This window comes from Gopherus flavomarginatus, chromosome 24 (assembly GCF_025201925.1).
Source record: "Gopherus flavomarginatus isolate rGopFla2 chromosome 24, rGopFla2.mat.asm, whole genome shotgun sequence".
In the NCBI taxonomy this organism is placed as follows: domain Eukaryota; kingdom Metazoa; phylum Chordata; order Testudines; family Testudinidae; genus Gopherus; species Gopherus flavomarginatus.
This window is the reverse complement of record NC_066640.1, coordinates 12,019,165-12,046,978: the sequence shown is the minus strand read 5'-3', so window position 1 is coordinate 12,046,978 and position 27,814 is coordinate 12,019,165. Positions and strand designations below refer to the sequence as shown.

The window sequence follows — 27,814 nt, the reverse complement described above, 5'->3', positions numbered from 1 at the left end:
AAGCCCATTTCAGACCGCCTTAAGGACCTCATCCATCCAGGAGAAGTCACCACGGCGGGAGCGGGACAAATGGGTGACTACATGTTCAATCTGCCCTATTCCCCCCCTCCCATGTCGGTCAAACACTGTTTCATCTTGTGGGGTAGATGGGATCACTGTCCCTCAGTTGCATGCAGACCCACCCGGATGCCAGCATGAACAGGTCCTTGGAAGCCAGCTCAGCCTCAGAGTAGGGCTGCCACTTCCGAGACAGAAAACCCAGCCACCCCCCAAATGTCCTCCACCCGACATCTTAGCCCTCCCTGCTGGCGAGCCCTGGGTCTGTCCCGCTTCCTGAGCACGGTGGTGCCGAGAGGAGCCGCCAGGGTTGGGAAGGCTGAGGGCCAGACCTGCAGAATGGGACCCAGCCATGCCCCCAGTCACGTGACGGGCAAAGCCGCAGCAAGATGGCTGGGTGGCCATGCAGCATGCAGGCACCGTGAGCCCCAAACGAGAGAGAATCCAGCCCGTTCTATCTTTCCACCAGCAACGGCAGTGCAAAAGCAGTTTGGGGGGAGGGAGGGAGAAGAGACTAGGCAGCCCTGAGTCCTTCAACAGCAGCCATGTTTCAAGATGGCTGCTCTGGCCTAGTTCCCATCCCACCAGGCCTTGCTCAGGCTCTCTGGGAGCACTTGCACGCGACTTTCGGGCCCCAACCAGCTTTTGTTTGCATTGGCTGAGAGGCGAAGACCTAGTGGGCGGGAGGGAAGGGGGGGGGGCGCAAAGAATCACATTTGAACAGCACAACACCACGCAGCCCCCGCCCAAGCCTTCAGAAACGCGAGTGACTCCAGTTTCAGTTCTTTTCTCTAAGCAAATCGTTGCAGAGAAGGAACCTCGGGGCGGCCAGGAGTCCCGGCTCCCTTCCTGCTTCGAGCGGTGCAGGTGTACAAAGACGAGCGACTGCTTGGGGGCGGAAGAAGAGATGCTACCTTCCACGCCTGAGGGAGTGCGTCTCAGACACACCCTATCCGCCGAGCCCCTCCTCCTCCACCCAGCACCCCATCCTGCCCCAGTTTCAAATCCCTACTGGGTGCTGGGAAGAGGAGAGAGGGCTGTTCCAACAGCCCCCCACTGCCCCCCAAAACAGATCATCTCCAGCTGAGAGCCAGCCATTTCCTGCTCTAACTATGCATGAGGCTTTGCAATTGGGGGGGCGGAGGGGGGGTTAAGGGGGTCCCAGGGTCAATAGCTTACAAAAGCATCCTCAACCCCTGGATAATGACTGAGCATGAATTAAATGGGGAGTTAGGTCCCCTCCCCCCACAATCACACGCAGAGTTTAATCAACACAGATGGGGGGGGGGGGAGAAGAGGCTGGAAGCAAAGTGGGTAAAGCTATTTCAAAATAAAAATCAGTGAAAGGTGCATGACCCCCACCCCCTCCCCAATCCTAGAAAAGGGGTGGGGGGGAAGCCAGAGTCAGCTTCCTGCAGGGCGCAGGCACATTTCCAGCCCCTGGAGCAGGCCTCTGTTGTTGCCTCTATTCCCCCCACCACCACCACTTTCTTCTCCTCCTCTCTCTCCCTCCTCCTCAGTTCCTTTTCTGTAGCGCCCACCTCCCTAGGCGGGAGCCAACTGAACAAACAGAGCGGGAAGCTTGGGTGGATGGAATGCAGCTCTGGGGGGGTCGAGCCCAGCGAGGGGGGCTTGAAAGGACTTAGAGGCTGGGGGGTGGCGGAGAGGAAGCAGCATTGCTCTGAGCGGAGGAGGGGAGCTTACCCAGAGAGGGGGAAAATGAGAACGTAGGAAGGGCTGGAGCCGGAGGCTGGGGTTTGCTAGGCAGCCGGCAGCAATGACCTTGGGAAGGCAGGATGGAGGGGAAAGGAAAGGAGAATGGAGAGAGGTGGAGGGAGATCACTTGAAGACAACACCCTCTCCCCTGGTCCCCACAAGCAGAGACACACCCCGAATTCCTCCCTGGCCCCAGGGCAAGCAGCAGCCAGCATCTGGGCGGCTCGGAAGCTGGTTGGTTGCCACATCTCGTTTCTCTCTCCCCTGCCAAGAGACGCTTCCCTGTGAGGGAGGGCAGCTGCCCATCTCACATGCCAGTGACGTCCCCGGGCGCAAGAATCCTGCTAAGCCCTGTTCGGCAGCTCCGGCGTCATGAAAGGAAGAAAAAGGAGGGGGCGGGAAGGAAAGAAATTAACTTTCTGGGGATGGGAGGGGGCAGCGCAGGGCCCAAAGCTCAAGGTGAATAGAGCTGCTCCCTGCAGATAAGTGGGGGCCTCCCACACGCATACCCCAGCCGAGCCCTGCCATGGGAACAGGCGGGCGGGGTGGAGACAGGGCCCTGCCTTACCAACAGCATACACCGCCTCTTACTGACGCTCTGCCCTTGGAGAGACCTCAAAGCCCTTGGCTGGCAGCGCCAGGGTTTAGCTGCAGAAGTTGCCCCACCCCCACCTGTGTGAGATGTCAGGAAACAGTCCCACACCAGGGGAAACCGAGGCACAGAGAGGGCGAGCCACTTGGCCATCAGCGAAGCTGAGAATGGCACCCAGGAGTCCTGACTCTCAGTCCCCTGCTCTAACCACTGGATCCCATTCCACTCCCAGAGCTGGGGATAGAACCTAGGAGTCCTGACTCCTGACCCTGTGCTCTGACCACTACACCCTACTGCCTCCCCCAGGCCTGCACACAGGTGCCTGAACAGACTGTACCAATAGCTGGTCTGTGTCACCTCTGCAGAAGCTTATGAGCCTTGCAGCTGCCAAACTGGATCAGGGCTAGGAGCACACATCTGACTTCTAGAATCCTGCATAACCTAGGGCAGGTCCCAGCTCGGGAAGTGGCAATGGCAAATTGAAAGTCCTTTCCAGGCCGATGTCTGGCTGGAGTCCACCTAGGAGCACCCCAAAGCTTGGCACCCAGACAGAGGGCTCTGCCCCCAGCTGGGAAAGGGCTCAGGGCAAGGGGTGGGAAGTATATTTTCATGTCTGCCAGGAAGAGAAAGCAGGATTGTTTTGTGTTGACCCCACACACAAACCCTCCCTCCAGCTTCTATTTCTGCAGCATGTCCCCAGCCTACAGCTTCCTCAGGGCCAGGCCAAAAATGCCAAACCAGAGGCCAAGTGCTTTCTTCCCCACCCCTCCCCAACCAGCCTCCCTGGCTCTGAATGGGACCCTTTGTCTCGCCCTGGATTTAGACGGCAAGTGGAGAAGGGGGCGTGCATGTGTGGCTGCATTGTAGCCGGAAGAAGAGGCAGAGCAGCAGGGGCAGACAGGAGGGAAAGAAGGAAGGAGGAGGAGATGCTGGCCCATTGAATGAAATCAGAAGGGATAAAATCTTCCAGGAGACCTCCAAAATCCATACACGCACACCTCAGACCAAGTTACCCATTGGTATAAAGCCACCAGTTCGAATGGAGTCACTCCACCAGCTCAGAACACGGTTCAACGACCATATAAAAGATAAACAGCCCGACAACTTGGAGAAGTGTTCAGCCAGCAGCTACAATGGGGGGGGTGGGGGGAGCACTCGGGTCCCCCATTTTAAACGCCTGAGTAAGTGGGGCAAAAAAGTTTCCCAAAGGAATTAAGTGCCCCCAGTATATGGAACAGTCCTGAATGTCACCAACTGTGCCAAAGAGAGTCACAGACCTACAGTAGGACACGTGCACACACACGTGTGCGTTTCTCCAGAACCATGCGACCAAGCCTCAAGGTCACACCTATGAACACCAACTTATATTGTTCACAGCTGACCTGATCAGCCTTAGGATCCCTCCCCCCTTAACAGTTGCTGTAAACACACGTACGTGTGCGCAGCCCCTGCCCCTAAAAGCTGACACAATCCTTAGCCAAGATTCTCACAACTAACTAGTGATTTTTGGGGTGTCCTTCCGACTGGAGACACCTAGTGGCTAGGACACAACAGGGGGCCTCAGGAGACCTGGGTTCTGTTCCTCTGTCCCGGCCCTGCTGGGTAACCTTGGGCACAACTCTGTGCCTCAGTTCCCTCCCCCACCCCCATCTGTGAAGGGTCAGTAGGGAGATCATAAAACTGACATCCTTTGTAAGGCGCTCTGAGATCTATGGATGAAAAGTGCTGGGCAGTATAGTAGAGGGGCCTGATTTTCAAAGCGTACTTTCTGACGTTCAGATCATGTTGGGCTCCCAAAATTCACCAGTGAAAATCTTCGCTCTTGATTTTAAGTCTTAGGTTTTAATTTTAAAATTATTTTTAATGCCAGGACAAGTTTCCCCCTCCCCCTCAAGTCCAATTCACCAAACAGGAAGCGAAATTGACAGTCTTCTTCCAGTGATATAATTTGGCAGCTTTTAGAACCCAGGTTGAGTAATCAGCCAACTACAGCCCGTGCCCATTGAATGGGTTAACACCAGCCATGTGGTTTTCCACATTAACTCAGTGGTGCACACACCCCCTACTAGGGATGGAGAGAGAAGATAAACACACAGATAAGAAACAGGTAATAGGTTTGCAAATTCCCCAGGGAACCACTGAGTGTCTTAATTGCACTGATGAGATGCAAATTGGGGGCGAAGAGGAGATTTAAAAAAAAAAGGGAGAGAAACATGCACATTAAATGCATAGCCCCCAGCTTGCCCATTGGAGGGTGAGAGCATTGATACCGGGTCCCTCCAACGGAGCGATTATGCAGCACTCCAAATCGGTGTCTAGCCAGGAAAGCATAGGCACACCAGCACATTTTAATATGCAAATCCCAAGCAGAGGTCCTAAAGAGAATAGCCCTACAGAAGCAAAGCATTGATGCGCATTGTAAGATTGTCAGGGCAGGGACCTTCCATTTCTATAGGACCAGATCCTCACTGATATTTTGGCCCCTAGCTCCCACTGAAATCAAGGAATTAGGAACCAAAACACCTTTGAGCATGTGGCCTATTGTGCCCAGCACACTGTGTAAACAGAGCACCCCTATCACACCTGTCAATCAACACCCTCGGTTGGTTTAATTACTCTGCTGTTAGCCTTCTGCCGTCTGGGGTCCTAGGCCAAGAGGTTTTTGGGACAAGATGGAAAAGGGCCATTCATTAAAATAAAGAAATAGACAAACAGGCTCACTTTACTCTGCAGCGTAAGGTGTGGTCTGAGCACAGGCAGCTCTACAAGGGGAATTAACCCCAGCACTTCTAGCAGAGGGTTTCACCCATAACCAGGCTCAATCTCTGCCTTCTTTCGGCAGAAGGGTAAATCATGGTACTTGGGAACCCAGAATTAACACAGGGCTTTTCACCCTCCCCCTTCGCCCCTTCCCTGCCAGTTGGCTGGAAGCCCCATCGGGACAGTTACAGAACAAAGAGGCAGACGGAACCGGATATGCAGAGGAAGTGAATCGGAGCAAGCAAATCCCAGCTACAGACCCAGCCTCCTTCCTTCCCACCCCATCACCCACACTTCCTCTGTCATCAGCAGGGGCCCGCAGCCCATCAAGGACCTTGGGACGAGGGAAGAGATGCACAAGCTCCCTCCCCTCCCCCCCAGCCCTTTTCCTCTGAGCTTGGCACTGGCCTATCCCAGCTAAGATGATCAACAGAACCAGCCTCTTGCCTCTGATGGCCTTTAATTTTTACTCGGCTGTGCCTCCATCTACACACCACTGAAAAAAATAGCACTCTCAGCATCACCCAGGCTCAGTCGGCGTGGGCACATCACAGCATCCCTAATGACGAGGCCTGGGGCGAGCTGCAAAGCCACAGCTCAGCCAACAGGGACAAGCAAACCCAGCCACAGCGCAAGGCCACAGGGCCACGTGGGGGGCGGTCACAGGGCAGGACTCACCACTGGGCTTGCACATCCTGATCTGGCTCTGGCACTGGACCATGGAGTGCAGGGGCTGCGAGGCCGCAGCGGACGTCAGCTTCTCTGAGGTAGTTTTGCTGGCGGGGTCTGGAGAGGGCGGGTGTGAGGAGGGGGCGCACTGTGTCTGACACCGCAGCTGCGTCAGGGACTGAGGCATGCCCTGGTAGTGCCGCGTGGCACTCAGGAGGTCATTGAGGATCTGAAGGATGGTGCCGATGTCACGCCGGGGCCGCCCGCTGCTGTCCTGGCAGTTGGGGTGCAAAGTGCCTGCAGGGGAGAAGAGGCGGGGGGACGTGTCATGCCATGCTGCCTGTAGGGGATGCTTGTGGGGGCAGTAGCTGAGCCCAACCCTTGGGACACACTGTGCCACCCCTCAGGAGCTCCCCATAAGCATCTTTGTGACCAACCCATGGCCCCAGAACACAGTGCAGAGCCCTGGGTCGAGGGGGGGCGGGGTCGATGCACTGAATCTCCCAGGAAGGCTAGCAGCCAAAGCTGGCATGAGCCCTCATCCCAGGCAGGATGCTGAGGTAGGAAGAGACCCATCAAACTCAGCTCTCATTGGCCACCAAAAGTTGCCCTCACCATGCCAACCAACCTGGGCCCTGGTCCAGCCCTGGCTCTCCCCTCCCCATTGTTCTGCACAAGCAGCATGAAAAGAGACAGACTCCAATTCTCCAGCCATGTGCACCGGCGCTCGCCCATGGCATCACACCAGCACTGGTAAGAGGAAAGTTGGGCCCAGTGTCCCCTGGGCTCTCAACGTACCGGAGAAGGTCCCTGAGAAGACCCCAGGAGCGTGGTTAACGAAGCTCTCTATGACAGCGCCAGGTTTGCGCGATCGGTTTGTTGGGGCTGTGTTGCTGCTGGCAGAATTGTTACTCCGGGAGCTACAGTCCACCTGGCAAGTGGCAGGAAAGAGAGACACTTATTAGCCATTAGAAACAGACACCAATGGGCCAGAAGGCTCCTGCTAACCCACAGCCACAGGGGCAGACCCCTAGCTTGATGCATGACTGGGGGAAAAAGTCCCACCTCCAAACTCCAAAGTTTCCCAGAGTTACAATCTTATTTCCTCAGCCAGCATAAGGCGTGAGGTTTCCCTCAACCCTTTGGGACAAGGCAGTACCCACCCCCACACAGGGCGATCCCATAATCATCATCATCATCATCATCATGCCTAGCTCTTAAGTAGTGCTTTTCACCCACAGATCTCAAAGCACTTGACAAAGGAGGGCAGTGTCATTATCCCCATTTTACTGACGGGGAAACAGACATGGGACAGTGAAGCAACTTGTTCACCCAGCAGGCCAGAGCCAGGAACAGAACCCAGGTCTTCTGCAATGCCAGTCCAGTGCTATATCAACTAGGGCATGCAGTCACAGGGCACTTCCAAAAGTAACACCTGAAATCAGCCAGGTTCCAAACCCGCCATCGGCCGAGGCCCGTTCACAGTGAAGAAAAAGATTTAGAGGGCATCTTCAATGCTACCATCTGCCTTACGTTTGGGCCTTGAGCCTCCAAGACCCATGAACCCATTCAGACCAAGAAATCCACTCTCTAGGAAGGGAGCGTGGTCTAGTGGTTAGGGCACGAGAAGACCTGGGCTCTACTCCCAGCTCTGCTGCGAAACCTTGAGTGATTTGCTTTCCCCATCTGTGCCTCAGTTTACCCGCCTGTGAAATGGGGATAATGTGGCTGCCTGCCTTTGGGAAGTACTTGGCAATGAAAGATGCCAGCCAAGGATTGTGATTAGCCTGATAAGCAATGATCCTATTTTGAGACCTGAGGGTTGCTGGCTATTTCCTCCCATGGCAGGCTGGGGTTTTCCTTGGATTATAAGCATTTTGCAGTCAAAGCACAAGAGGCAGTACACAGACCAGCCTGGACAGCTTCTCTCTCAGAGGGAAACGTTCTCTCCAGCCACCACCTGCCAAAATCTAGAGCAGGAGATCTTTGCCTTACGCTTTGCAATAAAAAACCAACATAACACTATGCCCTTTTCTGGCACCATTTCCCTTAGGATCTCACAGCATTTGGAAAAAATGTAGCAAGGCCTCACAACATTCTCATTTTATAGATGGGGAAACTGAGGCATGAAGTGGCGACATGACCTGTCAGTGGCAGGAGTGGATATAGACAAGGCCTTGTTCTAACCACTAGAAAACAGTCACCCTTCCAGAGACAGGAACAGAACCCAGGAGTTCTGAGGCCCAGTTCCCCCCTTTTCTCTCCCCACCTGAGAGACTTATTTTTTAAAGCCAGACTCACCTCTGAGCAGGAGGAGACAACGCTGCTGTTAACCGTTTGCGTGCTGGCCCCATGCGACCGGAACATCCCAGCTGTGACGGGGGCGGGGTGGGTGGCGTTACAGTACATGGGTGTGCCCTGTGCTGAGGGGGCGGGGCTGGGGGCAGAGCTCTGCTGGCAGGTGGGCACCACAGGGATGCGGGCAAAGTTGGAGCTGGTCCCTCCGTGCAGCGTCCTGCACTGGGGGGTGGGGCCGGCCGCTGCCCCGGGCTCCCCCCGGCTGGCGATGACATGCCGATGCTGGAGCTGCCCCCCACTCTGCTGAGCTGCCAGCTGGAGCTGCACGAACATCATGTGGTCGCCGACCCGCAGGGCCAGCGTCAGGGGGGACCTTCCTGACAGGAAGTCATTGACCTGAGAAGAGAAGAGTTAGGGTCACAGTCTCAGTCGCGGTGCAGCAGCACTTGGGTGAGGTGGGGGCACCAGCAAAGTCTGGCCCCCTGCAAAGCGGAAGCAGAACGGTTCCAGGTGCCAAGAACGGGCCTGGACAGCTCAGGGCTGGTTTGACTTTGCCAAGCGGCGCTGTCTTCTCCCCATTGCCTAGCTATGAGCTTCTGGCCCCCCGACTCAATGAGGGAACAGGAGTCCCCCTGGAGGGGGGCACCCGTGGACTCCCCATGAGCTGACCGCAAGCAGACTGATCACAGGACTTCGGGCAAGGGGTGCGATTTGAAAGGCTACTTTGATCATTTAGGGGTGAGGAGCTGGATGCGTGCTTCTGAGGTAGGTACTTGGCCCAGAAGCCAAATCTCACCTCCCACCCGGGAGCGCTCTCTCTCTCTCCTCCCTGCAGCCCATGTACAGAAGGGCCACACTCCCCGCAGGAGGACAATGGGCCTGGAGGGATCCCACTGCCATCCCAGAGACACATGGGCATCAGCACCCGGAGAGCTCCCATGACAGCTGACTGAGCAGAAGCAGAAAAGGGGGAGCGTGCGAAGAATCCAGCAGGGTGGGGCACACCGGGGCTAAAACAGAGAAGCCTGGCCTTTTAGAAGAGGGACCTCCTCGCTCCTTGGGAGTCCCTAGCTGCAAGCTCCTCCCAGATCCCCGGAATCCCAGCAGGAAACCGGGGGACAGGGCTCAGGGCCCGCAGGACTCGCCTGACACGTCTTGTCCCCACATGACCTGTGGTGTCAGGGGAGCAAACTGACAGAGGCGGCTTTTCCAAAAAAAACGGGAGGGTCGCCACCCCACCCTGGTGATAAACTTGCCCGCACAGCCGCTCCCCGCAGTGGGCAGGAGGAGATTAACCAGAGCTGGGCGTGGGGGAGCCCTCCCCGCAGCAGGACAAGGTCCAGCGGCAGGGGCTGGAATCCACCCTCTGACACACTCTTTATGGCTGTTACTGCAGACGCCTTCTGCCCACCCCCACCCCAATGACACACGCACCCCTTTTCATTGGCACAGCTGCTCATTTGCATTTCCCTATAGCCTGAAAGAGGCTTCTCTTCCCCAGCTAGTCTAGCATCTGCCAAGCCTGCTGCACCTGAGATGGTGGCAGGGGACAGAGACCCAGCAGTCAGTCACACAGGATGCCAAGAAAAGTCACCTGACTCCCTCTTTTCCAAGGAGGTCACAGCTATTACTAGGGAGTCACCCACATTTTCCCTGCTCCTTGCCCCAACTGGATCAATAGCAGCTCTCCTAGGTGCTGTAACATGACTCAGCTGGCATGTTCAGGGCTCCCACTACAAAGCACTGCTGTGTAAGGATCAGAGGGGCTAAGCCCACTTCTTTCTTGGCTAGTGCTTGGGGCCAGTTCCTCAGCAGGCTACTTGCCCTGTTCAAGAACTGGGTAAACCCAGTTTCTGGGCATGGAGGCCCATCTCACTCAGCCACGAAACAAAGGCAGATAACATGTCTGATCTTTAAAAGGGGAAAGGAAACATCTGGGTCTCCCATCCCACAGAGACTCGGATGTGAGACACCCAGGGCTGGAATTTCTTCCAGAGACACTCAGCACCCACAAACCCAACCAACGTCAGTGTGAGCTGCTAGGACCCAACACCCATGGCGGGGGTATTAACTCCAGGGGCCCAGAAACAGACACCCCGACAATTCAGTGGCCATTTCTGAGTTAGATCTTTGGGTCCCAGGGCTGCACTGGAGCCAAATCCCTGCACAGTGACGCAGTCCAGGGGGAAGCAGCCACAGAAGGATTGCAAAGAAGAACCAACTGAACTATCTGCAAGAGTCCTGGAGAGGTAGTTGGGATTTCAGAGCATCCCTGGGGGGATTTCAGAGCATCCCTGGGGGATGCTGGGAAGAGGGGAATTCCCCCAACACCTGGAGATCTCCAGCAGGACCTTTAACCAGGAAGGCTGAGCCCAGGGGGAAAACCCACTGTGGATTTCACGCTCAGGAATTTTGCTCCATCCAGTGCTCAGCACAAAGATATGCCACCTTGCCCCAGCTCTGTCCGATCGCTCGCTAGCTGGGCTCTCATTAACTGGCAGGCTGACGAGCAGGAGTGAGGGACTGGGGAAATCCAAGCTGTCCATGTATCATACCGCACCCCACAGCACTTGCGTGTACGGGCACCCTCAATGGGGTCGGGCAGTTCAGGATGGGTGCCCCCCCATCTGCCATGCTGCCTTGTGATGTATTTCCCACCCCAATCAGCGAGGCTGCAGGGAGAGGAGGGGCCTCCGGGGTTTGAGCTGGGGGGGGGGGGGGGGGGGATGGGGAAGGAAGGTGAGAGGAAGAAGTCAGCACTTGGGGGGAGAGGGAAACACACAGCTGCTGAATCCTCCCACAATGTACCAAGGGGAGGGCACGGCCAGAGAAATTAATCTCATGGATTCGGGTGACCAGGAATGGGAGGAAAGAGACACAGAGGGAGGCTGGGGGGTGTCACTGAGTACGTCACCACAGAGCCCCCATTTACAACCCCGAGTGGACAGCAGGTTTGAGTCGAGCAAGCGCCTTGGGGGGCCATTGTGGTGGCATGAGAAGGGAGGCTGACCATCCAGGCCCAGCTGGGCAGGGAGTCCCTCCTAACCCCCAGGGGTAAAGTCGCTTCACCGACAGGATCTGTGCTGAAGGGGGCTCTCCCGAAGCCCCCACAGCCCAGCCAGCTCACACGCTCTGCCCACCTAGCAGCTGTCACCCACGAGCCGTTAGTCACCTTTTCGCAGCTTCCCCTACATGCACCCCGACCTTTCTGCAGCCAAGACCACCAGCACCGTATGTCACCGACTGAGGGTGACCACAGAGCGCCTTCGACGAGAGCCCCCACCCAACTCTGTATCACACGCTATGCGAGGACGAGGGAAGAGACTCACGCCCCCATCCCCGCCTGTGTAGACCCCACAACAGAGGTTAACATGGCCCAACGCAGCTGCCATCATAGCCGCCAGGAGCGTGGGTGCCCAGGCCACGTGCAGCTCAGACAGGCAGGGAAACCACAGGGGGGCAGGGAAGGGGGCAAGGAAGGGCTGTGCCACTGGCCCCCATCTCCTGCGATACCCACAGCTCTGCTGCCTGGCTCTAGAAGAGAAGGGACAGGGGGAGCCCTGGCCTCAGAGCCTTCCCTGGGCATGGGGGCACTTCTGCCCTCGGCCTCGCAGAGCAGAGCCGCCAAGTCACGCAGAGCAAGGCAGGGTGAAGCAGCCCCCCCAGCCAGGTGTGTGTGGGGCCAGGGACAGGAAGGCAACTAGAGGACAGCGAAGGGGCAGGCGAGGACATGTGCACCCCCAGCGCAGCGCTCCGGGGGCAGGGGAGCCCCTCTGCAGTGTGACTCAGGCAGCGAGTGCTAAGGCAGAGAGCCTCAACGCCTCTCACCCCAACACCGACAATGGGCGGAGGAGTCAGTCACACTCCCTCCACCCCCCAAAACCCACAGGCTCAGTGATGGAGCAGCTGAGAGGGGAGAAGAGCATGGAACTCCTAATAGTACAGGATGCCCAAATCATCCTGGAGGGAGGTGGCAGGGGGGCGGGACAGGAGGGAACACAGCCTGCTGGAAAAACCCCTCCCCATGCCCCCCCCCATTACTCATTCTAGGAGGTGTCTGGCAGCATAAATTACCCACCATCTGCTCTGGGGAAAGGCGAGGCGGTGGGAGGGGGAATATTAAAGGCCCAGCTCTAGGGGCCGGCTGAGTGGTGCCCCAGGGCCCCCCAGCCCACACTCCTCCTCCTCCCCCGCTGCCACTTAGCATTCCACCGGCAAGGCGGGCCGGCTTTAACCCTCGCCAGGCTGTGTGTGTGTGTGGGGGGGGGGGTGCTATGCCTCCAGCCTCCTCTCCAGCTCGCCCCTCTGTCCCAGCTCTCAGAAGCTGGGGATCCCAGCTACCTCTGACCCTTCCTGCCAGCAAACTGCAGCTGATTTCTCTACCAGACCACCCCACAAGCTCCCCTAGGGTTCTGAGGGTGTACGGCCATGCCTCTGCCCCCTTCCTCCCCGCCCCGAAGAGTCCAGCAGTCAGGGGGGACAGGTCAGACACACACACACAGCAATCCTGGTTGTGGGGAGGAGGCCAGGCTGTGCTGATGTTTAGTCACACACACACCCTAGTGAGAAGGACACCCCAGCAGCGATCGGTCACGCGTGCACCCCGCCCACCCCTAGCGCAGAGGGAGGGATGGCTTTTCAATCGGCAGCAGCTCAACGCTAGGTGAGGGACCGGGCACAATCAGCCCCGCTGCTTCTTGGCTGAGGAGGGTCCTGGGAAGGGAGGGGAGGATTCGTGAACAAACACTTTGCTCCCCGCCTTTGCTTGGCAAAGATAAATATTTGTCTAAGCCGGGTGGCACTGGGCTGTAAGCGCCTGAGATGCAGACAGATTCTCCTGCCCTCAGCCTGCCAAACGGACAGCCTCAGCAATAGCTTCGGTATCATACCAGGATCCCACCCTCCCCCCCCACATCCAAGAGAGACACTGAGTTCTGAGAAGCCGTGGGAAAAGCAGCTTAAAAATAACAGCGAACCCTCGAGCACGTCAGATGGAGGCCGCAGAGGAAGAGGTGGGCGTGAAAGAGATGCTGCAACTTCGGCCATCAAGGTTACAGCTGGGGGGAGGGAACACTCCTCGGTCCTGGTGACGGCCCAGGGAGGAGATGTTTGCGCCCACCTACCCTGCACAGAGCCCTGGATTTGGGGAGGCTGGAAAGAGGGGAAGGATCCTCAATCTAATCCCAGCCTCTGTGGCTCCCATGTCCCTCTGTGCGCCTCAGTTTCTCCATCTGTACAGGAGGGGAGGGAAAACTCAGTGTGCCCCGACATGGGGGGAGGTGGGGTTGGGCTCCCCACTCCACATACACCCAATAAACCCACCGCCCCGTTGAGCACCTCATGCCCACTCCCAGAGAGACAGGCCAGCTAAGTCCTCTTCTAACAGCAGAGTCCCCTCCTATGCCTGCCAGTTACAAATCCCCTCCCTCCAGCCACAAAAGATTCCCCTTAATCAAAGGCCCAGCAGTCACGACTCCCAGCCCACCCCCCCTCTTCCCATCGAGCATCCAGCCATTCAAACACACGGCACTTGCCCCCGCCAGCCAAACAAAGGCTCTCCAGTGCAGGGAGCATCGCTGCCCAGGAGAGAGGCACCTCTGGAGGGCTCTGAACTAACCAGGCTTTGGGGCACCTCAGAGTCCCCTCCACCCCCCTTCTCATCTCAGTGGAGACCGCTCCCTTGTTCTCCAGGAGCGAGGAGGGGACAGCCTCACAGATGGGAGATTAACATACAGAGAAAAGCCTGGCTCCCCAGATGGGAGGGGGCTCACAGAGCCTTCCCCCACCCCCCCACAGCTTCCTCATTCACCCCTAAAAGAACTGCTGGCTATCAGCCCCACAGCACACTGGCCTTCCCCCTCCCCCACGACCTACAGCCGCTCTGCTGAACATCCTTTACCCCCTCAGGTGCAAAGAAAGCGGGTGGAGGGGGGCAGCCAATCCTACCCACCCCCCAGGGGGCTTCCACCAGACAAAATATTGACCATTTCCAGCATGTACAGGGTGGGCCAGAGTTTGGGGCTAAATCAGAGGGACTCAGAAGGTGGGGTCCCTTTCCCCCTCCCCCAAGATGAGAGCAGTTTTGGCCTTGCTCTCTCATCAGAGATCTGAAAGCCATTTACAACCATGATCTTGTGATACCTCATGAACATCCCATTCCAGGTACTGTCCCCATCACATGGGGGAGGAAGCCAAGGTGCAGAGAGTGGCCAGGACTCCCCTGTGAGTCAGTGGCAGATAATCCAGATGTGCCAACTCCCCTCCACACACACAATTACATCATTCCCTCCCCAAGCCAAGGCAGGGGGCCGACTGGGCGACAGGACTCCTGTCACCCAGTCGGCCCCCTGCCATGCTCTAACCACTAGATCCCACTCCCTCCCCAAGATGAGGAGGCAACCCAGGAGTCCTGGCTCCCCAGTGTCCTTCCCCCAGCCATTATACAATCCTGCCTCCCTCTTAAACCAGTCACACACACACACACACACACAGCGACAGTCCCCAAGTCTCTCTAGACTCCTCCAGGTCCTCTTGACGTCAGCAGCCACCCAAGGCTCCCTCTCCTTCCTGGCAGAGAGCCTGACTCACACCTTCCTCCTTGCGCACCCCTTCCTGACCCTTGGCTGTTATTAGCCAAGGAAACTGGAGAGAGCATGAGCTCACCGCCTGTCGGCTCCCAGCAGCACTAAAAATAATCCCTTCCTCTTCAAGCGCAGGGCCTGGAGTCGGGGGGCTGCTATCCAGCCCTTAGCATCACACACACGCCAGCCAGTTTTAAGAGAGGTAGCACTGAGATTAGCAGGGAACAGCTCCAGATTCCAACACCCCTCTTCCCCCACAGGAGACACCCCATCCCCTCGCCCCCAGCCCTATGAGGAAGGGAGTGGAGACAGCCAGCCATTTCACTAGCCCTGCACCAAAACCGATTGCCTGCCAGGCTAGGGGAGAGGGGGTGCTATGGGAGCTATGTCACCCCCCCACAGTCCAGCCCTATAGCCTGCCCCCCCTTTCCATTCAATAACACCGGTCCAAATCCTGAACCCTGATGGGGGCCACCGAGCTAAACCAGCCGCTCCCCGCCACATCCGAGTGCTCCCCCTTGCGAACGCCAGCACATCAGTCCCTCCCGGGAACCAATCAATCCCCGCCACCAAATGAACGCCCCCTCCGGGTACCCCCATCTTCCGAACAGGGGCAGGGTGGGATGGCTCCGCTCCCCCCAACATTCCTTCAGCCCTTCCCCCGCCCCCCACCAGAAAGCAGGATGCTCCAACATAAACACATCCCACCCAGCCAGCCCGCTCCAACGCCCACAGCAGGGATGGAAAAGCTCCCACTGAATTCATCGGCCATTGGAGCAAGGCCACTCTCCCCTCCCTGTGCAGCCGGCGCCCTTGTTATCACCCCATGGATGGGGCAACATCCCCCCCCCACTCCCGCCAGCAGGTAGGAGAGGAATGTCCGCACCCAGGACGAACGGTTGTGCTAGGTCCCAGGGGATCCTGCCAGTTTCCCCCAGGGATTCTGCTGTCCTAGATCCTTTGGGAGGCGAGGGAGGGGCACGGGAGAAGAACCAGCAGCAGGGACCCTGCAGGCTGTTGCCAAGTCCGGGGAAGGAAAATCTAATTTACTGTCTCCGAATCCAGCCCCGGAGATACAGGGAGCGCGTCCCTGCTGATTCCCAGAAATGCAGATGACTCACAGAACGCTGCATTCCCTCCTCTCCAAGCGCCTGCCCTGATGTAACCTTTGCTTTCCCCCCCCCACACCCCAGCAGGGGATGAGAACAGGGTGGGTGCCAGTGGATGGATGGATGGATGGCTCAGCAGGGAGGTGCCCTAACACCAGCGCAACAGGAGACTGGTACTGGCGTGGGCTGGGAGGGGGCAGGAAATCAGAGCCCTCCCCCCATGTTATTGACAAGATTGTCCTCTGCCCTGGTTACTCAAGAGAATACAGCACCCTCCGCAGGGCAGAGCCCCCGTCCCACAAAGCAGGGCCCAGCACCCCACAAAACCCAGGCTTGATGCTATGGGTCAGCCCAGGTCAGACCCAGAGGAGAGGCTGATCCAAACCAAGGGGAAGGAAACAGCCTCTGCCCTCCCCCAGAACAGGCTTAACAACCTTCTCTCCAGCTGCACACAGCTGCAGCCGGCAGCTGGAGCCCTGACACCGGCTCCCGCACTCCACCACGGCTGCTGCTGAGGGATTTTCCATCCAGAGCAAAAAATAAATAAAAAAAAGGGGGGGGGGAGGGTGAAGTACCAAAACACAAAAAACTTCCACCATTGAGAAATAACATTCCTCCCGACTCAGCCACCTAGTGACCTCAGAACCGGAGCCAGGACTTGGATCCGCGCCGCTGGGAGGGCCTGCTGGGCCTTCCAATGGGAGCACGGATCCTTACCCTCTCTGGCAGGCTCTGGGATGATGCCTAGCACCCCAGAGACACCAGTACCCTCTTCCCCAGTAGCCGCAGCCACGCTTAGCTACGCTGGGGAAGGTTGCATGCATGGCTGAGGCTGCTGGCCAAGGAGCAATACCTCTCCACCCCCCACCCCCGGCAGCTCTGCTGAGCAGGTGGGCATCATCTGACCCCTTGAATGTGGCAATGAGCTTTGGCAGGAAGTTAACCAGCAGCTACCAGGACATCAGCCACGCCACGGGAATCCAGCCCCCAGCTTGGGGTAAGCGCCACGCCTCCTGCCCCGTAGTCATTTCCTTAAGGTATGAGGGGAAGGCTTAGATGGCGTTTTCTCCCACCCCCAGAGGAAGTCAGAGCACAGCAGATCTCCCTGCTATTATCAGAGAGCCCTACGCAGGCAGAACCAAGGCGAGAAGCATGAATGAGAGGCGTGGTTTCCTGTCCCCCGCCCCCAGGTGCTGGCTGTTCCTCTGTGCTCAGAGAAGGCTTCCTGAGGCAGAGATCCTGTCAACAAACCCATGGGGGGGGGGTCACCACTTCCCAGCCTTGGCTTCCCACTCATTTTACTGCAGTAGGGAACAGAAACTAGTGGCATGGGAGGCCTTTCCCAGCTCTAGCTTCAGTGACAGAGGAAGGGGTGGGGGTTGCAGCTTCGACTGGGGACCTACACTCTGCATGCAAGGCGCATGAGACACAGACTGACACAGGAGAGCCTCCACCGCTGCAATTCAGCGCCTCTAAGGAGCCACCTTCTAACCCCTCACCCCGCTCTTCTGGCAGCCTGCTACCAACACGCCACAAAGGAGGAATAAACCCTTTCGCTGCAAGACCTGGAATGCACCGATTCCATCCTGCAGACACAAGCATGGTAATCAAAGCCAGCCCTGCTCAGGGCAGGTCGGCCAGCTCCCCCCGCCCACTTTCCTTAAAGCAGCCACCACTCCCCCATTACCATGTTGGCTGGGTGATCATACAAGTTTTCAAGATGAGACAACGCACGCACACACCACGCAGGAGGACCTCACCCCAGCCTCTGTGCTGGCTTTGCCCCTACCCACCCTCCCGGGGCATGAGACAGCAAGCCCCAGCCAGGAATCTTAGCCCGACCCAGGAGGATTCCTGCCCTCTGCCCCTCCCAGGCCTAGAAAGAGGCATTGTGCAGGGAGATTCCTGTGCTCCTCATGGCTCCTATCCAGGCTGCAACCAGAACAGCAGCTCGTCACATCTCATGCCCTGTGTGCACGGCCCCCACCCTGAAAGGAGGGATGTGGGACAATTCCGAGACCATCCCCGAGGTGGGGGGGGGAAGGTCTCAACTGATCAGGCACCAAACCAAGGTGAGGAACTGGGACCCGAAGCCAGCTCGCCTTCTGCCAGAACATGCCACTGAGCCACCAGCGTTTCACTAACGCCCCATGCCAACCCAGAAAAGCACTCGTGCCCAAAAGCCACAAAGGAGACAGGCCTCTGGCCCTTTGCCAGAACCCAGATCCCTGCAGCAGTTTGCCGTTGTAAGCCCGGCTAGAGTCACAGGGAAGCCACGTCCAAGCGCAGGGGGGTGGGGTGCTGTGTTGCCCTCAGGGGGTTGGGGGAACGCTCCAACCCCAGAAGCACGCTTTGCAGCCGCTCAGCAAGCAGTGCGTTAAACGGGCCAGGCGTACAGAGTCAAGGTCATCCGCAGGAGGGCCAAGAGCATCCAGGTTGCAAAGGCCATTCCTCGCTCCAAGGTGACTTCGGGGAGAGTCATGCTGCACAGTGCGCAGAGGAGCCTGGGGGCTCTGCCACCCTTCCAGGAGCCCTGTCCTAGAAAAGCACCAGCCCCCCAGCAGCAGAGTCCTGGCAGGCAGGTCTGCAAGGAAGCACTGCAGCCAGCCTCACATGTTTTTCCCACCCACTCAACTCCAGAGGAGAGCAGTTAAAAGGTACCAAGCAGGGCAGGGCATTAGCATGTGTTTGCACGGTGCTTGGGGGAGGGGAAGTAGCCTCCAGCACTACACTGGTGGCTCAGAATTAAATCAGGAACTTAAAAAAAAGTCTTTTAAAAATAAACTCAAGTGCTAGCTGGTGAGGAAGGAGAGAGGTTTGTTTTTTTTTTTTAAATACCAAAAAACAAAGAAGCAGGAGCCTGCTCAACTTTAAAGCCAGAGGGAGGTGAAGAGGTGAATTCCACACCCAGCTGCAGTCTGCCGTTTCCTTCCCTCCCCACCTCTCCTCAGACACACATCAGAGGGTCACCCAGCAATGGGAGGGTTTCCTTGAAGCACAAGCCAGGGGTAGGGGGGAAAAAACAAAACAAAACTCTCCCCCGCTTTGTCTGATTAGCAACCTTTGGGAGCACAGGCAGCCAGACACCAAGTAACTTCACAGTTATCCTAACCCAGCGCCACTCCCTGCCCCTTCCCCAGCCATAAACTCAAGACCATGGTGCAGACATTCAAAAGCTGCTGCATCTGGTTTTCGAGAAGGGCGGCTCAGGCCCCGGGAGAAAAGCCACCACCCCCTTGTGATCTGAAGGTGCAAATCTCCAACACAAAGCTGTGTCCTGGTAAGATCCGCATATACACCCCCCCACCCCCCGCCTGATTCTCCAAACACAATAGCAAGAGGCATTCTTCCCTCAAGCAGTAAAAGCAACTGTTAGGGTAGGAATCCTGCTTTTGTCTTTAAATTGGGGGGGAAATGGGGGAAGTCAGTCCCAAAATACACCCGCTGTGTCGAGAATGGGGACCCCACATCGCACCTTGAGGTCAGGACCTTGACAGAGCCAGCACTGACCTGCTGGGTGACCTTGGCCTAGACCCTTCACCTTCCTTTGCCTCAGTTTTCCCTTCCTACTCTATTTAGACCAGTGGCTCTCAACCGATTTACCACTGTGGGCCACACATGCAGCTCTCTGTGTGGTATGTGGGCCTCATCCACACAATATATATATGACCTGTACGGCCCTGAGGATGTCACATGGGCCACAGTGGTGCGTTGATGGGACTGCAGGTTGAGAACCACTGATTTAGACTGAACTCTTCAGGGCAGGGACTGTCTCTGCCTAGGTGTGTGTGCAGTGCCTGGCACAGCAGGGCCCTGATTTGGGTCAAGGCCTTTAGGCAGTATAGTAACAAATGATCATCAGATCCCTTCACCACAGACACAGGCCTCTAGGTTTCTCTTTTGCGGAGATCTCTAGCCTTCGGCACATAGAGGAAGCAGTAGGGGTGGGGAAGGAGGAGGGAGGAGGTCAGAAACAAGCCCCCTGCAGAGAAATCTTTGTCCATGTCAATGCACCAATATTTCTGCTTCTCACCTGAGTTTCAGTTAAGCTTTCCAGAGCCTGCATCACTGACTGTTCTGGTCTGGATGCCTGAGACTGAAAGAAAAAATAAAAAAGGGTGTGTGTGCGCGTGTGGCTTGGGGGTGGGTGGGTGGATTGCATGTCACTTTCACTATTTATACACCGAGCTACAGAGCAACCAATGAAATATTCAACTTGCTGCCATTCCCAGCGCCAATCCCACCCCCCCCAGTTGTGTCAGAGGAAGTGGCATCGGTTCTGCTGAGCCAGATCACATTCTAGTCCTTTAATAATAGATGGGGGGGGGGGGGGGAATAATAAAAGCCATTTACCATCAAGCCAGCTTCCACTGTCGGGACAAGCGTCAGTTTGCTTCCTTCCACGACCCCCAGATCCTGCAGCTTTCCAGAACTGAGCCGACTGCAGAAGGGAAAAGACATGGAGAGAGAAGGACATCAGATCTCCCTGGTATTAAATCAGTGAGGTGCACATTCAGCAAAGAGGGATGGTTAAAGGAAGGGGGCCTGGTTTGCTTTAGAACCCAACCCGGGTACCTCCTGAGCTCCCTCATGGCTCCCCTGACTCTGAACTGCTTCTTAGGCCAGGGGGATGCAGAATCAGCGGTGGGGGGTTAATTTACGTTTAGCACAATGACCCCCTCCCCAGTTATCTTTACCCTCCAAATCTCATTCCAGCCTCTTCCCCCTCAATGCACAATTGTGTTGTGTCTCTCTCCCCCTCCAGTTTATTATGTAAACATCCTATCAGAGGGGCAGGAGGCAGGGAATGATACTGCAGTAATCAGTCAGGCAGCCATTGCCACTAACCCATGCAGTGTGTGTGCAGTGGACTGGGAGACAAGAGGAGGCACTAGCTTTTGTGTCTAACAAAACCTTCCCCATAGGACAGGCAGGATTCAGATGACTGGGGGGTGGGGGCAGGGAGAGGAAGACATTTTGACCAGTTTTGGGGGGGAAGGTTGCGTTGGGGGGGGGGGGGAAATGGACACCTGCCCCCTTTTTTCCAAACACTGTAATCATATATGCAAAGATTTCTCCCCACCCCCAGCCACCCCCCTCAATTAGACACCTAATTCACTCAACCAGGCTGCTCAAAGAGGGAGCGCCAAAGCTCCCTCGTCTTAGTCTCTGAGGTTCCTTTCTCTATTTTGGCTACTGTTGCGGGGGGGGGGGGGGGGCTTGAAGGGAAGGGAGGTGTCAAAAGTATCCCACAGAAAGCCCCCCCCTTTCTGCACCTTACGCCTTGAACAGTCTGGGATCTGCAGCAAACCTGGCTCCTAAACAAAGGACTGTCCCACCTCCCAGCCCTGCCGCGCCAGAATACAACTCTCAGAGCCCCCCGCCCCCCGCTGCATTTGGGTTTTGGAAAAGGGGGCGGGGGGGGCGTCGTGCCGAGAAAAGGCCGCCTCTAGATCCCACCTCGGTTCAACCTTTAGAACAAAGGGCACCCCGCGCCGCACACTTCCCAGTGACTCAGTGCAACACGGCGCCCGAGTGGGGTGCAGCCAGGATGGGGCCCCGCGCACACGCAGCCAGGGGAAAGTTTTGTGGGATCAAAGCCTACGGAGAGGCTCCATTTTAGGTCCAGGGTCCATATCCCAGCAGCTTCCCTGGGACCGCGGCTCAGCCCAGGCCAGCTAGGGGAGCCGACTGGTGGGAGCGACTGGAACCCATCCCGCTTGGTGCAGGAGGTTGAGAAACGGGGCCCCACACACAGGGGGACCCCCGGGAGCCGGGGCTTTGTAAGGGAGGCGAAGAATGAAACCCGCTACCGGCCACTTGGGTTCCTTTAAAGAGCCAAGGGACTGGGGGAGGATCCTTGTTCGCCGCCCCCCCCCCACCATTGGTGAGCCCCTGAGTTGGGTCCCTTCTGGGGTAGTTTATCCGCGGGGGGGCGGGGGAGGGCTGCTAGACCTACCTTTCTTTATGTAAGAGAGCCAGCCTCTCCTTAGGCACTTTGAGCCTCTGTGACAGTCTCCGCTTCAGTCCTTCCACCGTCTCTTCCACGGGGACGGAGAGCTCATAACGGGTCCCGGTGGTGGTGTTGATGTACAGATTCATGGAGGGCTCGTTCGGGACGGCCTCGCAGGCTGGGGCACCCCGGCTGCAGCTCCTGGCGCTGGGCTGCTGGTCCATTCGGTGACCTGGGGGGGCGGGCAGGGAGCAGCGGTTGGTGGGGCAGGGGGAACCAAGGTGGAAGGGAACAAAGGAGCGACCAGAGCGCCCGGTTCGGCTGCGCGCACAGATACACGCACACACCAGCCGGGGTGGGATCGCCTTCCTGAGTCCTCCCTCGCTCCGATTTAATATCCAAGGGTCACTCCGGATCCGTGGGGTCCTTCCAGGTCTTCCTCGCGCGGGGATCTAAAGGGGACTTGGTGGGGGGAGGGGAGGGGACCAGCTCTCCCTGAAGAACAAGGGAGTTTGCCCCGATTTAACCTCCCTAAAAAAATAGTAGTAATAATAATAAACCCCCACAAGTCACTCTCCCATCGGGGATTTCCCTTCTCCTTCCTCGGGTGCCTCCTGAGGACGCGGATCTCGCCGGGAGATGCTGCTCGCAGAGAGGGCTCGTGTGTGAGAGAAGGGGGGGTGCAGAGGGAGAAGGGGGGGGTAAAGCTTTTTCGTTCCCGATTCCCCCCCTTGGCGCTGAACCCGGCAGCCGCCGCTCCGAGCTCCGCCGGTGTCGCGGTGTGAAAGTAACACACACACGGTGCCCACATACACACACAAAAGTTATAATGTATCAACGTTCCATGGGGGGCGGAGCTAATTCCCCCCCTCATTCACTTCTTACTCCTTGCGCGCAGCCGCCAGCCAACCCGGCCTCTCCGAACGTTGAGACAGGCAACCCGGGGCCAATCGCAGCCGGCCCGGTGCTCCCCCACGTGGAAGGCTGACTCCGCCCTCCCGTTCAGAGCTCTCCACCTCCACTGCCCCCCCTACGCCTTTGCCCAGCAGATCCTGAGCCACTGGACACAGGAGGGTTGCCTGGTGCCTGGCTAGATTCCTCCCCACCCACACACTTCCAAAGCCAGCCCCTCCTCCTTTTTTTAAGCCATTCATAATATATTAGCCTCACAACAAAGGGCTCCGCAGAAAAACCTCAGCTCAGCTGCTCCCTGGGCTTGGGGAAAGGAGGGTGAGGGGAGATTTACGCGCGTGCTCAGAGGCCAGGTCTGGGGGCTGGGCTCCGTCCCGGCGTGGGACGAGACCAAAAAAAACCCAAAAAACGCAACACAGCGGTTGCACATTGCAGATTCTTCCTTGTTTCTGCTGCTGCAGGCAAGTCGGGAGCCGCGCAGGGGAAAGGCAATGAATGTCCCGAGCCTGCGCAGCAAAGCCATTGTTCTAAGGAGCGGGGAGGGTATTTACATTTCTTAAGATGGGAGGAAACCCTTTGCCTAGCGTCCCCCCCCCCCCCGGGTATAAATTAGAGGAAGCTGGTCGCTTCAAACCACGCCAAGGATGTAGCTTATTCCAAACAATTGCCGGCCGGGAGGTAAAAATCCCCACTTCTGGGAGAGGATTCCCTTCGTCCTCCAGCCGGACGGTTCTATCCCCTCGAGGCGAACCCAGCAAAGTGGAAGCACTTTGCAATGGCTTTCACATAATCCGGAGTGAGCCGAGGTCACGGAGCGAACAGCAAGTTAAAAGAGACAGACAGGCAGGCAGGCAGACATTCCCACCCCCTCCCCATACACACATTGACTCGCAGAAGCGGGGGCGGGGGGGGTCTATGGGGAAATATCCAACTATTACAAAATGCGGATGAGGACTGAGCAAACCCCAGACTCGGATGCAATCCTCCTTGGGCAAATTCCGGTTCCAGGCAAGGTTTCAGGGTTTGCTGGGGACAAGGGCCGGGTTAGACACCCACTCCCCTAAAAAAAAAAACCGGAGGTCAAAGCGTTTACTGGCAGCGCAGAATTGCTCCGGATTATATCGGGGGGGGATATGAACACAGCAGCCGGAGACGGTGCAGAATGAATCAGCAAAGCAAGGGCGCCCTCTGCTGGGTATGGAAGGCAGGTTAGAAACGAAGCCGGAGCCCAGGGAGTCAGCCTGGAGTGTGGGAACCCCACAGGGAGAGTCAGCCCTATAGGAACAGCGTGTCCTCTGTGCAGGTGGGAACGGAAGAGCCACTTAAAATTAAAAAAAAAACACCACCACCCTCACCCTACTTGAATACGATACCTGGCCAGCTGCTCCCTTGACGGTTAAGACGGGCGTTGGCACACAAATCGCCTAAGCCCTATTAGATCTGGTGTGTAAACAGCCCGGCTACCAAGGGGGAAGGTTAGTTAACCAGCCAGATCTGGGTGTAGGGCCGAGGAGCACATCCAGGCATAGGCGAGGGCTCGGCCCTTTCTGGCACCTGAGGGCAGCAGACTGGATTCTTTTGAACAACGAGGTCATAAAGGATCATACACAAGGGAGCTGAACTGCTTGGAAACCTGTCTCCCTCCCCCGGGTGGGTGCTGAGCGCTGGAAACATCCGGCCTGAAAGAAGTAGCCTTAACTCCTGTCCTATCCTGGGAAGGGGACATGATTGATTCCCTGTTAAAGATACAAAGCCACACCAGAACTCAGTCACTCCCTCGTGACGAGTCTCTGATCGCCTTCTTCCATCCAGCTATGCCTGGGTGTCTCCCATTCTCCCCCAGGCATTAGATTTGAAACTGCAGATTAAAATCACCTACAAACTTTCTCGGGTTTTTGTCAGGAAAGTTAAAAACAAAAACAAAAACCAACCACCCCAGTCCTGCTAAGTCTCTCAAGGACATACGCCTCGTTCGGTTAAAGCAGAACTGCCAATGAAAACTAACTCCAATCGACTCAGGCTGCCTCGAGTTTCATTGAAGTCAGAAAGAAACTTTTTCAAGGGGGGGGAGGAGAAAGCCCTGAGAGACGTTTAAAAATGGGATCTGGCCGTTGTAGGATTCCTGTAAGGTTTCCCCGGAATGGGGTGACTGCAAGGGAGCCTTTAGCCTCAGTTTAGTTTGCCAAGGAGTAGATCGATGCCGATCAGACCGTGGTGTGAACCAGGAGCCGCTCCACGTCCGTAGAGAGGTCAGAATCGGACCCAGGGACTCTCTCCCGCACAATCCACCTCTCTTCCTTAAAAGAGGCTGAAACCCTCCTTTAAAACACTGGATTTATGAGTTGCCTTTAAGGCCCCAAAGCAAACAATCAGGAATCTCTTGTGGCGCCTAGCCGGGTTCCTCGGGGAGCTCTCTGGCTTGGTAGAAGTTAACCCCCCTTAAAATCCTGTCCCCCCTGGAACCGCACAAACTGACTTACCAGGTCCCGCGAATCCTTCCCCTTCGCCTCCTTTACCCCGTGCGCAGCCGGAACGGCTCAGCCCCCTCCAAAAAAGAAACTATATCCCGGTAAGCACGTGATCCAATCCGGCTCCGAATCGCCCCACAAGGCAGGTAAATCCTGGGGCTAGTGCAGAGCTCTCACAACGCGGGGGAAATCCAGCTCCCTCCCAGCCTGGCTCCCGGGCTTGGGAAGCGGCGCCGAGCGAAGCAGCCTGATGAGTCTTCAGTGCTTGGGAGGCGCTAGAGAAGTTTTACCACCGCCACCCCCCGCACATTAGCCTGGGTGGAGCCTGAGAGAGGAGGCTCAGCCAGCCTCGAAAAGCCTCCCAGCCATGCCGAGTCAGCAGGGAGATTGGAGGTGACGCAACTCTCACACCTGCCCCGCGCCGGCCCATTTTCAGTAACTCTTTCACAACCCGCCCGGCTTCTGCAGCCTCTGCCTTGTGGTTCCCCATTCCGCCTTCCAGTAAAGAGCTGCCTGGGCCAGCTCAGAACTCTCCTTATTGCTACACACGCCGCAGGGGGGCCTGCAGGCCCCGGCCCCGGGGTGGTCGGCGCTGTACATAAACCTAGCAGAGAGGGTTAGCCCTGAAAAGTGTATCAGCTGAACAGAGATGGAGGAGGATCACATCCTCATTGTACTCCTGGGAAACTGAGGCAGAGAGAGAGGAAGTGCCTTGCCCGGGGTCTCACAGGGACAGAGCGGCAGAGGTAGGAGCTGACCACAGATCTCCTGGGCCAGGGCCTTAAAACAGGCCCCTCCGATAGCCAGTGGTTCTCAACTTATTTGCCATTATGAGCCACATAGGCAGCTCTCTTTGTGTGCTATATGGGCTGCGTCCACACACTGTATCAGCGGTTCTCAAACTTTTGTGCTGGTGACCCCTTTCACATAGCAAGTGCACCCCAAATAAATAAAATACACCTTTTTATATGTTTAACACCATTATAAATGCTGGAGGCAAAACCAGGTTTGGGTGGAGGCTGACAGCTCACGACCCCCTCCCCCATGTAATAACCTTCCGACCTCCAGTTTGAGAACCCCTGCACTACACTATATATATAAACTACCTGCATGGCCCAGAGGATGTCACAGAGGCTGCAGTTGGGTGCTGACTGAGCTGCAAGCAGCCCACGGTCCAGGCCTGGGAAGAGAACCACTGCGGCAGCACTTTCAGTCTCTCATCATAATTTAGCTTTAAAGGGACAGTCAGCTCAGCTAGGGCAGAAAAAAAAAAGACTGCCAAAAAAAGAGAGAGAACACTTTTGCAGCTCTAAGGCCAATAGAAATGTTGCTACATTTGGTTTGGCTAATAAAGCAAAGTTGTGTTAGATCATAGGGTGACCAGACAGCGTATGTGAAAAATCAGGACAGGGAATGGGGGGTAATAGGAACCTATATAAGAGAAAGACCCAAAAATTTGGACTGTCCATATAAAATCAGGACATCTGGTCACTAGTTAGATCAAAGCCCACAGGCTCAGGGACATACACATCTATGCCCTGCAGCGAGACCCACTGCAGCTTTGGGGAGCAGACAGGGGATGGGGCTTTCACAGGCTCCACCCACTCATCTCCCAAAGGAGGCATCCTCTCTGAAAGGCGTGTAGCTCTTCATAGTGTGCTCTGCCCTCTTTTGGGCATTGATCAGCTGTGAAATAGTTCACAGCCTTGCCCTGGAAATGGTCATTGTCAGATTTCAGGGCTAATGCCCCTTGGGATGGCATGGGATAGTACATCCTTCTCTTAGGATTCGGGGGACATCGCCACCCGGGTTACACTCAGTTCTCATGTTGAAGAGTTTTCTCTGTAACCATAAGGCCTAGGGAGGTGTTATTTGTATTTGAATAAAGGCCCATATTCTAGAGCACTGGCTGGCAGAAGCTAGGAGAAAAGTGGCATTGCCTGGGTCAATCACCTAGCACTAGTGCAGGTGAACCAGGAAGTGAAAATGACTAGAAACAAACATGAAACTGACTAGCCTGGCTTTAGGCTGCCCTAAGTGAAATGCAGAAGGTAAACAAACCGCAGCAACGGGGGGGAAAGCAAATCAGATTGTGAAATATATTTAAGGCTGAAGAATCTAACGTCCTGTCCTAACGTAAGTCATATTGAATTACACCCAGCAGCCCTAGTCATTGCACGAGGTGCTGGAAAAACACGAAACAAAGAGACAGTCCCTGCCCCCCAGAGCTTCCAATCCAAGTATAAAAAAGAGACACCAGTGGATACAGACAGGGGAGCACAAGGACATTTTTTTTTAAATCTGATTTTGAACATTATCCTGTCCCTTTAAGACAGGGCTCCCTACCGAGCATGGCTAATGCAGGGACCCTTGATGTAACACAAGGGAGAAGAATCAGAAGCCAGGTAATCTCACACTGGAGATAGGAGGCTGAAAGCAGCATTTCTACATGGAGCAGGGGAGAGTGACCTGCATGGGCCTTCAGAGTCCCTCTGTGCAGCCCTTAAACCCAGTGTCCTGGCAAACGGACTTTAGGGGACGGTTGTTTGCTGTATTGTTGTTGTAGCTGCCTTGGTCCTGGGATATTAGAGAGACAAGGCTGGGGAGGGAATATCTTTGATTGGATCAACTTCTGAGATGAGCTTTCCAGCTCCACAGAGCTCTTCTGCGGGTCTGAGAAAGGCACCCAGAGTCAATGT

General features: G+C 56.4%; 1 protein-coding gene across 3 annotated transcripts in view; it reads right to left on the bottom strand.

Moving 5' to 3' along the window:
- MIDN (midnolin) overlaps nucleotides 1-25,392 on the bottom strand; it is a 31,312-nt gene extending 5,920 nt beyond the window's left edge. The window contains exons 1-7 of one of the 3 annotated variants that reach the window (XM_050933909.1): nucleotides 25,128-25,392; nucleotides 21,742-21,967; nucleotides 20,136-20,223; nucleotides 19,816-19,878; nucleotides 8,096-8,488; nucleotides 6,593-6,725; nucleotides 5,804-6,091 (exon numbers count right to left, since the gene is read on the bottom strand). In XM_050933909.1, the coding sequence (XP_050789866.1) occupies nucleotides 5,804-6,091; nucleotides 6,593-6,725; nucleotides 8,096-8,488; nucleotides 19,816-19,878; nucleotides 20,136-20,223; nucleotides 21,742-21,959 (1,183 nt within the window). In that variant the 5' untranslated portion in view covers nucleotides 21,960-21,967; nucleotides 25,128-25,392. Of the gene's footprint in view, nucleotides 1-5,803; nucleotides 6,092-6,592; nucleotides 6,726-8,095; nucleotides 8,489-19,815; nucleotides 19,879-20,135; nucleotides 20,224-21,741; nucleotides 21,968-22,078; nucleotides 22,545-25,127 lie in introns of those variants that run through there. The other 2 variants (XM_050933911.1, XM_050933910.1) reach the window with 2 other exon arrangements.
- Nucleotides 25,393-27,814: the final 2,422 nt, after the last annotated feature.